Source organism: Lepidothrix coronata, unplaced genomic scaffold (genome assembly GCF_001604755.1).
Source record: "Lepidothrix coronata isolate B3197 unplaced genomic scaffold, Lepidothrix_coronata-1.0 Scaffold267, whole genome shotgun sequence".
NCBI lineage: Eukaryota > Metazoa > Chordata > Aves > Passeriformes > Pipridae > Lepidothrix > Lepidothrix coronata.
The window spans coordinates 1,182,992-1,197,030 of NW_016690447.1; the positions used below are offsets into that span (position 1 = coordinate 1,182,992).

Consider the following 14,039-nt stretch of genomic DNA (forward strand, 5'->3'; position numbering starts at 1 on the left):
ATGTACAAAGCAGGGAATAGAGACAACGAGGCTATGCATCTCCACAGTCAAGAGCCCAACATTAGCAATGACCACTCAAGGACAAGAGACTGGGGCCACTTCAGATTTGAGAAGCCACAGCCCCATGTCTTGTGGCTGCCAAAGTCATCAGTGCAGTTTCTACAGCCCCCTCAGAAGAGCACTCAGTGCTCTGAGAGTGGTGGCTCCAACATCACCTGGCCAGGGACCTGCATGGAGAGAAGCATGTAAGCAAGACCATTGTGAGTTTCTCCTCAGCCACCCAAAGAAAGCTCTGGTTTAAGTTTTCAGATGAGATCACTCACAGCAGCTCGAGCCCTTTGGTTGACACCTCAACTTTCTTACTCCTCCCATTCATTTTTGGTGTCATTCAGCAGAGTGCCAAGGCTGACTGTTGGGATCTGGGTGTTCAGGGGAAGGATTATCAGTGGCCAACAGGCTGTAGCTGAAAAGATAAAGGAAATAAAGAAAGCTGCAACAGTCTCATCCATCCCCTCATGGACTTGTAATGCCAGGGAAGAGGGAGCGAAGTCACAACACCATCAGGCACTGGTGTCCAGGACAGGCTCTGAGCAAACCCTGGCATTGAGAAACTCACACTGTGTGAGGGGATTGCTTGGGTGCCTCGCACATCTTAATGTCTGATGTAAAAGTGCTCAGAGATAAGCAGACTTACTCTTTGAGCTGGCAGAGAACTACCCTGGGACAGGGCCAGTACAACCTCCCATACGCACTGGTCTGATCTGTGCCCTCCAAGGGAACTGCTCAGGAATTGCCTGCAGGTTCATAAAAAGCCCTGAGAAAAGAGTAAGGAGGAACGAAGGCTTCCCATCAAAGCGGAGGCCAGGTCAGACAGATGGGATGATCTCATCCCACACACATCCCTAGAAAATCACCAACCAGGATGTGCCTGCTAAATCACACCCCAGCTTCCATTGGCCTGGGTGAAGAGTTACCAAACCAGTAGAGCAGAAAGCTTCTGCTTGCTCTTCATCTCTACATGCTCACAGTGACTCGAGCCCAAGGAGTCAGTGATCTCCACAAGGCTCCATTTCCCAGGCTGCTCTGCTTGGGGAGTCCAGGGTCCATCCTCCCTTCTGCCACAACAGTCAACACTTATCCACATCAAATCATCTCCATCTGCCATCCACTCAGTTGAGGTAGGCCACAAACCACTTTCTTAATAATTCTGGGATTTTACTAACCTGCTTACTTTTTCAGCTGCAGGTTCTGCAGCCCCTACCCCACCAAAAAAAAAAAAATATAATGTTTGCCATTTTCCCTGTTGATCATTGCCCAACCTTTCTACTTCCTTTTCTTATGTAGTCCTGATTTTGGCTCATTACAATACTTTGCTTCCTGCCTTGGAACAAATGCACTTGTGTGGGACCAAGTGAAAAAAATTCTGAATGTCAAAACCTGATTTTTTAATTTTTTTTCTGTTTTATTTACTGCTTTAGAGGCACCTCCAGACTGCTCTAAAAATTAGGAGACCGCAGCCTGTATCCACCTCACCTACTACTCATGCTAGTAGTCCATGCTACAAAAAAAAATCCTTTGTCTTCATTAATCATTTAGGTAGGCAATGCATGTCCATGAAAGGGGAAAACTTTGATACTGAAGGTCTTTAGGGGCCCAGAGGGCACCTGCACTGTCTGTGCCCTCGATGTCAGGTCTTTGGACAAACCCTCTTCTGTGCATGAGCCTCAAGACAGACAAGGTACCCACGGTGGAGATGATGGGAGAAACCCCTTCTTCAGCAGAGGGTCTGGCAGAGGAGATCAGGCCGCCCTGTCAGGCTCCTCCAAGTGCTTGGCATCAGGCCTAGAGCTCCTGTACCCATCCCTCATGTCTGCAGATAATCCTGAAGGAGCAGAGGGTCACACCCAGGGTGAGAGTACCACGTGAGATGCTGCGCACCTTGGGCCGCTCATCTGTCCTTGCTGGTCCTAAGCCATCCCAGCTGATGGCCTTTTGCTGCCACGGGGAGATGCACCCCAAGCAGCAGCACACCATGGAATGTCCCCCTGCACTCTATTCCTCTTCCACTGAACTCAGAAAGGGGAGATGGTGATATGCAGGCAGAAAAGGTCAAGAACAGGAACGACTGCAGTAACAGCAAGAGGGGTCTGAAGAAGAAGAGCTCATACTCACAGGAAGACACAGCACTGGAGTGAAAAACTCCTGGAGACACTTTCTCTGGGCCACAGGGTGATGTGGGCATTGTCACGGCAGATGTGGAACAAAAGACCCATCCATCGCATCTGCAGAGTCCTGATGGGGCAGAGGGACAGGCCCAGGGGGAGAGGGGCTGCATGGCCAGAGACCCCTCAGGCAGCTCCAGCTCACGCACGATGGAAAAGACATTAGGAACCATCAGGCTCCAAAGGGAGCAGGGTACCTCAGTGGGGCTTTGGCCAGCAGGAGCAATAGATCAAACAGGAGTTCGCAAAGCAAAAAAGTAAAAGAAACTGCAGTTTGAGACTGGGGGTGTCAGTGAGTTCTGTCTTGTCCTTGAGCTGCTCATGGTGTGGTTCTGCTAAATGACAATTTTTGTTTCAGGACAGCACTGATTAGGAGGATAAGTCCATTAGACAGGACATTTCAAATTCAGCGGACTAAACATTAAGAAAAATTAGTAAGGAACGAGACTCCTGCCACCTTGCTGTTATGCTGTTAGGCTCAGCTTATGCTTGGAGATAAATTTATTTAAATCACCTCTCCCCCATCAGTCACTAAGGAATATCCACTTAATTGGATGTAGCATGACCAGGAAATCACCTGTCCAGCCCATGGCAGGGAGGGGCCTCAGCTCAGGACAGCCTCATTGACCTCAGCTGTCGGGTAACAAGCAATAGGACAAGATGAAATGGTCTGAAATTTTACCAGGGTTTAGGAAAAATTTCTTCACTGAAAGAGTAGTCAGGCATGAGAACAAGCCACCCAGGAGAGTGAGTGGTGGAATCACCATTCCTGGAAATGTTTAAAAAATGTGTAGATTTGGTGCTTAGAGACATGGTTAGTGGTGGGCTTGACAGTGCTGGGATGAGGGTTGGATTTGATGATCTTAGAGGGCTTTTCCAACCTAAATGATTCTGCACTTTTATGGTTGTATCACGTGGACTACATGAGCGTGAGGGACTCCAGGAGTTCTCCACTGTGTGGGGAGCACTGATGGAATCAGAGCTTCTGGGGTCACACATCTAGAAGCCCTGAAATGCCGATCACTCCCCCAAACTGTGTAAGAGTACTTTACAGAAACCATGGGATTAAAATAAATTAAAGTTAAAAAAACAAAAAAATCCCACATACAATAAAACCTCAAACAAGTTCTGAGGGAGTTTTCAGGTGGGTATTTATGATCTAGAGGGAATTTAGGCAGCTTCCTAGGTGAGACCTGTGTGTCAGGGAAGCTGAGACTTGTCCTTGACTTAGCTTGGCTTGTACCACTTGTGCTACACACTAAAAGGTGACTCCAGTTCATCTTCTTCTACTACCTAAAGTGAACTAGACATGGGCTTGGGGAAGGGAAGCCCCAAAAGATCTGTTTCTCTTTATTTTGTATGTGTGCAAGAAGCTTTTCTTCTCTGAGAGCATGTTTGGTAGGTGGGGAAGGATGGAAGGATCCTCTATTGCAGCCGTGTTCGTCACACCACTGCTCCCACCCTCCTCAGGATTGCTGTGCTCAGCTGTAGCACAGGAAACTTTGAGCCAAGGTTTAGCCCTGCCTCATCTATCCCGAGTGTCTGTGTGCCACAGCACAGGAGGACGTTATGGATGTCTGCAGCATCTGCCACCTGAGCCACAGCACGTGAGCTTCTCAGGTGGATAATCCCATGGACAGAACCACACACTGAGAAAGATGTGCACTGAGCAGCACAGCTCTGGGCACACCTGTGCTGCAGGAGGGTTTTGGCTGGACCTCAGGAAAAGGTTCTTTCCCCAGAGGCTGGTTGGGCACTGCCCAGGCTCCCCAGGGCAGTGGGCACAGCCCCAAGGCTGCCAGAGCTCCAGGAGGGTTTGGCTGATCCTTTGGGGCACAGGGGGTGACTCTTGGGGATGGGCCTGTGCAGGGCCAGGAGTTGGACTCGATGATCCTTGTGGGTCCCCTCCAATTCAGCATATCCTGGGATTCTGTGAAACACTGAGCCCCGCTGTGCGCACTCCCTGTGTGAGCCGGGACACAGCTCTGTGCGGGCGAGGGGCGGCAGCAGCCGGAGCCAGAGCTCCCTTTGCCGAGCAGCCGAGTCCTCTCTGACGGGAAGCGTGTCCAAGGTGGCACTCACGGGGAAGGACCTTCACCCAGCCGTCCCCTCGCCCAGGACACTCGGGCTGAGCCCGGCCCTTCCCCCTGGGACACACAGCCCCGGAGCCGCACTGGCCGCCGCGGGGGGAGCGGAGGGGGCAGAGCCCGTCTCACACCACGCTGCAAAGAGTTAAGCCCGGCTCTGTTGATATTTCCAGCGGCTCCCAAAGTCGGCTGAGACGGGGAGCGCCCGGATTGGCTGCGTACGGCCGGTAGTAATTAGTATCAGATATCAAACTTCTGTCTTTGCTAAGACCCTTTCCGATAGTCGCTGCTCCCCGCTAGACGATGACATCAGCCAGGACACCCAGCTGCTGGTAGTAAACTCCGGGCGGGAGGAGGCTCCCGCTGGCTCCACGTTAATTAGTTCAACACAGCACAAGGGGAGCAGTTGGTGTCTGTGGAGGGTCAGTGCTGGATGGGACCAAATCTTACAAAGCCACTTGCTGCTTCTTGCCAGCCGGCTGTAAAAGGACCCAAAGAGTCCAGGAGAGCTGGATGAATCCTGAGCACCAGCCACGGTCTGGTCGGCTTTTCCCTGTGGAGGAAGTTAATGGTTTAAGTGAGGGGCGTCTGGATCTGGTCCCTGAGTCACCATGACACTCCTGGGGTCTGAGCACTCTTTGCTGATTCGGAGCAAATTCAGATCAGGTAGGGAAAACCTTGAGATTTCTCTTAAACCTTCTCTCTCTGGGAAAGCCGTAGCCACAGACTGTTTTGCATTAAATGTTCGGAAGCAGCATGCGAGCAAAGATTCGAGGGGTTGTAGAGCTGTCACGGCTTTGCTCTTACAGAGACTGTTCCACAAGTGGAGAGACGCATCTTCCTTCCTTCCTCTCTGTTGCTTTTTTCCTCCTGGTTTTTCATTGTCTTTGATTTATGTCTGTGGTTTTTTCTGGTAAAATTGCAGTTCCCAGTTCTCCTGCTCTGGCCCTGCTGCAAAAGATTTGGGCAGGAAGCCAAAAGGGCATCTGGGATAAACAACGTGCCTGCTGCCGTCCCTGTATTCCAGGTGCTCTGGCGGGTCTGTCTGTGACAGTCGCGGTGTGGACGGGCCCGACACTGTCTCTGACAGGCAGGCAGCCGAGCTGGTTCCATCAGGTTGTGACTAATTGGAGAAAAATGAATTTGAAGAAATGCGTCATTTTTAGAAGTAAAAATAACAAATGGAACATGAAAAGTATTTAAAGTGACATCATCAGAGAAATAAAACCAGAGCCACACAATTGATTGCCACTCGCGGAGGGTTTGCAGTAAAACATGCCTCCGGCTCGTAAGTCCGGGGAAGCTCCGCTCAGGGGCTTCTCCGAGGACGCTCCGCGTGAGTGAAGGTGAGTGAAGGTGAACTATGGGACGGTCGCTTCTTGATCAGCCCCTCTGCTGGACGTTCATTCCTTTAGTCACTGGCTGTGTCTATAGTAAGTATGCTCTGTTTGAGAGTGGGTATCTTGACTTGTAGTTTTTTTAATAACATAACTGCAGTTTTAACAGAAATGTCAAAAAACGTTCTCGAGGTGCTTTCTCTGACCTTCTCAGAGGTGAAGATCTCCCTGGGAATATTATCTATGAGGATGTTCAGACAAATCAGCTGCACCCGCTCTGGCATGTCACCCACGCCGTGGGTGTTTTTGCCTCTTTCTGCATTGTAGATAATGAAATTGGAGATTTATGATACTGACAGGAGATATGAGTGGTGTTATCAGGATCTCTTAGATAGCTGGGTGGTCAACTTAAACTTTGTTTTCTCAGCAAATACAAAGTTGGCAGTTGGTTGAAAACCCCAGAGTGTGTGTGCAAACACAACTGTCCTAGTCTGGCTCAATTACACAAAGCTTGGGTCCAGGTCTTTGGTGTGGTTTCCATATCCCTCTGATCTTACATTTCATTAGATTAAGTCATTCCTTAAATTTTGTTGGTATATTATGGTACACTGCTGTTCATTTGAAAAAAAATCTCTGTCTGTAACAATTCCTCCAGCATGTACAAAGCAATACTGCCACCTCCCTGAGGAGCGGAGGATGGGCTGTGCATTGTCCCTGCATTCTTTTCAAATGAACCAGGGTTGTTTTTAAGGCTCATTTCTGGTTTATTTGTAAGCTGGCTTTATTATGGAACCAAGAGTGGGCTCTCTAAACATATTTTTCAAATGATTCTCCAGGAAAAGTAAACTTTGTGGGTCTTTGTGTCCATAAATTCTTGTGCCTTTCAGCATTTCTAGGACAGTCAATTTGTGGAGCATTCTTATTCATGACTTATTCCCACAACTGCCTATTTATTTTGTTGGAGTTGGGCTTGCCAGAATCCCAAATGCACGTCTGCACCTCGCTGTCCCCACGTCCAGGACCACTACAGGTGACATGGGACATGGCCACAGCACAACTCTGCCTGTCGCAGTGTGTGAGACAGGGGAGGAGAGCAGGATGCTGAGGAACACAAATAAGTCAATAATGCTGCTTTCAGTTTGTGCTGGATTTTTAATAACATGGGGAATAGAGATGAAAAAGCTAACATTTAATGAAATGTCTTTTATGTTCAAAATCTCTTGGGACAGAGTTTTCTCTGGTGTCCCTGCCCCGTGTGCAGGCTTTGTCAGCTGTAAAGCCCCAAGGATGGCAGGAGGTGCAGAGCTCTGATTTACCATCCTCCATTTCCTCGGAAGAGGGATGAAAGTCTCAAACAACCTGTCACCCTGCCCCACACCATCCTGCATGGCTCAAGGGCTGTCACACAGGGCAGTAGCAGTTTCAGGGAGCTGTGTAGCTTGCAAAGAGCTGGGAGGGATCAGCTCCCAAAATTCCAAGCCCCAAGGAGCTAGGCTTGACAATGCACCATCGCTTTGGAAGTGGTCTCGTGCAGGCAGGTGTGAGGCTGGTTTGGGAAGGATTAACTGTTCTCCATGACTCATGATGAGTCTGAATCCCTTTTGAAGGATTCCAGGACAATATTAATGAAGGCTGAAATCAATCTTAGTAACTAAACTTTTGCTCTCTCTCCATGCCCTGCACATGCTGAGCAGCTGAAAGAGCTATGTGAGTGTGTTAAATAGTTCTAGAGATACATTACTTATTTCTTCATCCCAGAATCCCTTTAATCTCTGTGTCATGCTTCAGGGAGAACATGGAGCAAGGAGGTGGCAACTAGAAGGTGGTGGGACGTAGGTGTGGCTCGAGCATCGTCTCTCTGGTCTCTCGCTTCCATCTGGCAGCATTAGTAGCAAGGAAAAGAAAGCGTGTCCAGGAAAGGCTGGTGTGGTGGAAAAGCAGTGGCTTTTCACAGCGTGCCCAGCAATCCTCCCTGGAGTCCCATGGTGGTTTCTCCTCTTCTGGTCTCGCCAGTGGTCCAAGTGAAGGACCAGTAAAACTCTGCCATGTGGAGAAACAGCAGCTACCCCAGTGCTGGGCACCAGGAACCACTCCAGAGGAGAGAGGGAAAAACACCTCCATGCTGCTGTCCTGCAGGGTCCCCTTCCCCTTCCTCGAGGATTTGTGTGCCTGTTTATTTTGTCTGTTTTGTCAAAGATAAATATTCTGATCTGAGGTCATCCTGACAAATTTTGCAGGAATGATGGTTCTTCAAGTCTGCCATGCTATCCCATGTGCTCCAACTATCAATGGGATTGCACTAAATCAACTAGGACGTCTAAGTGCTGTTCCAGAAACACATTTAACTCTTTCCAGAGACAATAATTTATGTGATTTTCTTTAAATACAAACCAGTTATTCTCCAGCAGCAGCATCAGACACAACAGACAAAACCGACAAATGCGAATCTAACCTTAACCCTTACCTTTTCTTACAGTGGTATGGAAAGAGCTTGCAAAGCCAATATCTGCCTAACCTCAGTGGTAGTTTAGATAACTGGTGAGAAGTGAAAGTTTGACACTATAAATAAGGCTCTGTATGGCTTGGCATGGGGTACCAAGGCCTAATTATGGACACATAGGGGTGGGTTTGCAGAAAAGCCTTGCCTGGCTCCATGAGGGAAAGGATTCATTCTTGCTCATAGGGCTTGAATGAAGCTGAGAGGGGAGAGGAATTCATTCTGTCTGCCTCTGGTGGCTAGAGTGATTTGGAACAAAATCGGCAGGTCAACAGAGGCAGAAGAGAGTTGGTCTTGGTAGGGTGTTAGGCCAGGCATTTTGGCCGAACCTTTATTTTTATTTTCCTGGTGTCCAAAGATAAAACATGAGCCTGTGTTTCCTCTCGGATTGTGAACTCGTGCAGGTCACTGTCAGTGTGTGTGTTCAAACCATGGCCTCGTTGTAACTGATGAGACTGTTTTGTGAAGTTTTTGTAGAACACCAACTTTATGTAGATGGATTTGTGCTTGGTTTTGTTTTTCTGGCATCTTATACCTCAGTGTTTCAGTAGACAGTCACATGTTTCTCAGGGTGTGTGTTGTAGCACAAATTGAAACTACCTCACTGTGCTTTGGGGGACATCTGTCTGGGCTGCTCAGGGGGTGCTGGAGGGAAGACTCCAAGGTGAGAGCCTGTTCTCAGGACCATGGTGAGATCAGGGTTGCACATCATGATGAAGAAAGCCCTCAGAGGGATTTCACAGCTGGTAGTGCCCGTTTGGTGGTCTGGGCTCCTTGCTAGCTAGCTGTGGTCCTGTGTCTCTTCCAAGGCTCCTGAAGACCCAAACTTGGGGTTAGAAATATAGTTCTGACCAATGTAGACAAGATTTTCAGGGCAATCCCCCAGATAACACACATATTTGTAGCACATTTGCCTGGGAGAAGGTAAAATGCTCCCACCTCTGAAGTGACAGCATAGGAAAAGATAAAGCAGCACCCACCTGGGAAAGGACAGACCAGGGTTTTCCATGGCTGTCCTGGCTGAGCAGTGCCATGTCCAGCTTCCTGAGGTTCATCTCTGCTCACATGGTTCCCACAGGGGCCGTGTTGTCAGAGGGTAACATGGGCCTGGAGACATGATGCTACAGAGAAATCCCGTTGTGGCTGATGGCTGTCACCAGAGCACAGAGCCACGGAGGGGCTCAGGACAGAGCCTGGCAAAGGTGTTTTGAAAAACGGCAGCTCCTGACAAACAAGTCCTGCGGTGCTCTGCTGGTGTCAGCACCCAGGAGGTTGGCTGGCTTGTCACCCAGCTCGGGGTGACTCCACATTCACCCACGTCCAGCCCCCACATCAGGGATTTGATGCCAGCCTGCTGCCCAGCTGGAACAGAGCCCCCTGCTCCCAGCCCTGCCTGTGGGGCACCCTGCTGTGGATACTGCTCCTGCTCCTGACACAGCTGCAGAGGGAGACAGACACAGCCCTGAGAAGGCCACAAGCAACTTGACTGCACCCTGCCAGCATTCCAGCTCTGCTCCGGCCCTGCTGGGACCTTGGGACAGTCTCAAAACCTGCAGCAGTCCTGCCTTTGGAAGGAGGCTGGGTCCAAAACAGGGCCAGGAGCTGGACTCGATGATCCCTGTGAGTCCCTTCCAACTCCAGATATTCTATGATTCCAGGGCTGTTTTCTGCCATCCAGTGTGTGTGAGCAGGGGCAGGTCACCAGGTTCCTCTGGTGGACAAGGCCGTGGACAAATCCGTGTTTCACATTTGCTCAGCTGCTGTTTGACAGGCAACAAAACTGCTGCTGTTGCAAACAGGAGTCCCTCCTCCCCATTCCCAGTTTGTTGCCAACTCCCCCCTGGCCCCAGCAGAGATGTCCCCATCCCGTGCACCACCAATCTGCACTCGCCCTCCCCAAACCCCAGCTCTGAGCCACAGAGGGCAGGAATGAGCTGCTGGGGTGGCTGGCAGAGGGGACAGTGACTTGCTGCTGCTTTTTTAGTGGCAGTGTCAGCTTCAGCTGTTTGTCAGACTGCTGACTCCCATCACGGTCGTGCACTTGGGTCCAGCTGGCATAAGGTGGTGCCTCTGCCAGTCCCCAGAGGCATTGGCTGGTGCAGCACAAAGTGGAGGGAGCAGAAGGTAACTGCCCCACTATGACTTCTGGCAGCAGCAGTGACTCATTTCGGATGAGAGAACAGCAATTGCACTGATTGTGAACGTGGTTCCCAATCAGAGCAAAGGTGCTGGTGCAGCCTGGGCAGGGAGGAAACCAGCAATAAAAATAGATGTGGTACTTGGGGGTATGGTTTAGTGGTGGGCTTGACAGTGCTGAGTTAAAGGTTGGACTGGATGATCTTAAAAGTCTTTTCCAACTAAACAATTCTGTGATTCTGTGAATTATTGGAATTTCACTTGAAACTATGTAAGAAAACTGGAAAAAGCTGAAGCAGTAGGGACTGTGCATCAGTCAGTCCCACTGCCAGAGGGTCCATCAGAGAAAGGGGCAGATTCTGGGTCAGAAGTCAAGAAGCAGCAATAGATCTGCATCTGCCCACCTGGGCAGCGCGACTCAGCTGCAAGAACAAGCTGAATGCTGAGACAGCCTTGTGCCTCCTCAGAGTTTCCAGAGAACCTGCTCTGGCCACTACGTAAGTGTTGGTGGGAAGAGACAGCTCTGATCCATCCTCCTTCTTGAAAACAGACTGTCCCCAACACTAGGTCAAGTCAGCCATGGCTTTGCCTGCCTGTCCTAGTCCTGAACCCTGCCAGGAGGGCACTCCCCTCTCTTCTCGTGCTGCTCAGCCCCCTGTGCTGCTAAAGCAAATTCTCCAAGCAGAGGATGGTGGTAGGAGTGCTCTGGCAATACCCCAGTGTGGGAGATGCTCTGGTGCAGGTGATAAAAGTCCCAGCCCACCCTGACTGTCTGCTGAGCGCTGGTCTCAAAGCACCCTCAGAGACTGAAGCAGATGGCCAGATCTGCCTACTCCTGGGGTGGAGAGAAGATTTGAACATGTCTTTTCTGTGCATCACTTGGCCAGGAAAGGCTGAAGCTGTCCTCTTAGCTTCCTAAACCTCTGAGTTCAGGTCCTAGAGAGGAAGATGACTCACCACTGCAAGTCACGGGCAGTGCTTAGAGCTTGGGTCACCAGAGGCAGCTGTGACTGACAGCAGGAGGTCTTGTGTGCACCAATGATACAGCCTCACTGCAGAGGACATTTCTGAAAACTGTTTTCAGTTAAGGGACTTGGTGCTGGCATAGAAGGGAGGAGCAGTGTTTTCTAACAGAAGAAGTTCACGAGCGAAATCACTGGAATATGTCCGACATGTCTCACATCATCCAGGGAGGATTTCTCATCATGGGGTACCACAGGAGGGAGCAGGGTTGCTGAAAGAAAGGCTTTCTCTCAGCTGGTGGCAGCTGGTGGTGTCAGCACAGCTTGGTACCACAGGACCAATGTGTTTGGTGCCCCCTGGCTGGTACAGCCATTCAAACTGGTGCAGTCAGGCAACAAGGATGCTGGGGGTGTGGGGCCAAGATTGTCTCTTCAGTGCTCCAGCCACCACTCTTTGTATCATAAATGTTCTTCTAAAGTGTTAGCAAAAGCAATTCTCTTGAAAAGTAATAATATTCATGAAAAATTAATTCCTGTACATCGAGAGTGGTGGCACTCAGAGCTCAGGACTCCAGCAAAGGAAGAGGACAGAAATGCAGCTGGTGAGACACAGCCTCAACAGATTCTAAGGAAAGGAGCAGCTAAGTGGTGGTGGTTTGTATGGTGCCAGGGGCTCCTCTAACCCTGTTTTTAAGCACTGTTGGTTGTAAGGGAAAGGTGCAAACCCTGAGCTGGCATCTGCCAAGCTGCAACACTGCCTCAGAGGCTGCTTTCCCTCTTGCTGCAGGGATGTTCAGCATTATTGTCTGACACTGTCCACTACATTTCTTCAGATGGTTTGCAACATGCTTTGGAAGTTCACAGAGATATTTATGGGAGTCAAGTTATGTATCCATGCATAAGGAAATACAGATTTGGGTGAATATTTGGTGGCTGAAATAACTGTTTCAACAGTCGAGCTTGTGCTGCTCCTGGAAATGGCCAGCACTTGCACTCGCCTGTCCTCACATTTTTTGACAGTGTGCCCTGAACAAACAAGGCTGGATAAACTTTTCCTCCTTGCTCTGTGGCTTAAGATTGGGCCAAAATTAAGGAAGTTTGTAAGCTCAGCATGGTCCACAATGAAGTCTGTGCCTCAGGGAGGTTGCATGACCTGCCAGGGAAGAGCTCAGCTCCCACACTCGGAGCAGTGAGTGGCATTGCTGGGTCACAGCCTTTTTGCCTGTCAGCATGAAAACCAAATTGGAGACTTTTTCTCCTTGCACAAAATTATCATTAAATAATCCCTGATCCCCTCTGTGATGGTCTATCTGCAGTGCTCAGTGCAGGAGGCAAAGGAGAGGCTGTCAGCTGGAGCATGAGCCATCTGCAGCAGGATAGGATCCCCTGGACTGTGCCCAGCTCTCTGGAAGGCCATGGGATCTAGGAAATCTGTGTTCCCAAGTGCTGCTCCTGCAGACAAGTAGAGGGAGAGCTATGGCAGTGAAACATGCATGTTTTCAAAACTTCTTGCATCACGGCAGATGATGAATCTTAAACCCACTACACTGGAAATCATTGTCACCTTCCAAGATATGCTCCAAGGGAATTTGTACCATCTCCTCTTTATCCTCACTGGCCTGGCTAACAGCTGACTGCTCCCTGAGACTGGCAAATTATTTGTTTGCTGGGAAGGGCTATAAAATAATCAGAAGCAGCAGGGAATGTGGACCTTGAATAGCCAGTTATCTGACTGTTAGAATCCCCCTGCCAATGTGGATGTGGAACAACCCTTGGTCTGGCCGTGTTGGAAGTCGCAGTGAGACAGTGCAAATAATTTGGCACACGTGGGAGCTGTGAAGGGAAGTGATGGAGCATCCTCACTCAGGATATTTTACAGCTAGATGGGGAGGCTGCTGTGTCCTTGGCAGGGTGGTGTATGTGACTCCAGAAGGCTTTGCTGTCTCTGATCCCAGTTGGTGATGTGATGTTGTGTGTAAATTGCCTCAGTTGAAGACAAGGGGCTCTAATGCCCAGGACACTGGACCAGGACCAGGAGAGCAGAGAACCATTCTTGGGTGAGCAACAAATCTGTTTTTATTCTTGGACAGTCTCTGACCTCCCTTAGCTCACCTATTCCATAAAGATCCATCTCTTCCTCTGGGAAAGGGCCAAGTTCTTGCACAGCTCTTCAGCGCTGTAAGCAGTCACAGAGAAGGTTCTGCACACAGAAACTGAGGTACAGCTCACCCCGTGTAAGATACCTGCCACAAGCTGGTTACCTTTTAACTGCCTCTACAGTCCAGGAGGAAAGATGGGCATTCCCAAGGCATGGACTGTGTTATTTGGTTTTGAGGGCCCTTGAGCTGTTTGGCTTCTGCAAAGGGGGTGCAGATAACAGGGTCCAGTGTAGGTACCAGAGTGTGAGGGTCTAGATCTGTGTCCATGGGCAGAACCAGCACTGACTGGGGGTGGTTCCATGGGGCAATGGAGGGCTACAGACTCTCCTGGCAGCAAGGTTTGCCAGTGACTTAGAGCCACCAGCTTCACCCTGGCCTAAGCAGAGCAGCACACACACAGACTTTACAAAATACTGAAGGCTACATTTTTTCCTCACGACAAGAATCTATCTTTGGTGTCCTAAGAAGTGCTGGAATTTGACAGGAGATCATTGTCCCACACGAGGCTTTCACTAAACATTTGCTTTGAATGCGAGATATGGTTTGTACAGAAGACGTGGAAAAGTCACAAGAAATGGCATCTCAGGGAGCCTCATGCTCTGGGCACTGCTCTGGAAAGGATTATTATTGAGCTCCATC

General features: G+C 49.7%; 1 protein-coding gene across 1 annotated transcript in view; it reads left to right on the plus strand.

Moving 5' to 3' along the window:
* Positions 1-4,622: 4,622 nt before the first annotated feature.
* MYOCD (myocardin) overlaps positions 4,623-14,039 on the plus strand; it is a 35,319-nt gene continuing 25,902 nt past the window's right edge. Inside the window, exon 1 of the mRNA XM_017835981.1 lies at positions 4,623-4,975. Within this exon, the coding sequence (XP_017691470.1) occupies positions 4,921-4,975 (55 nt within the window). The 5' untranslated portion in view covers positions 4,623-4,920. The remainder of the gene's footprint in view (positions 4,976-14,039) is intronic.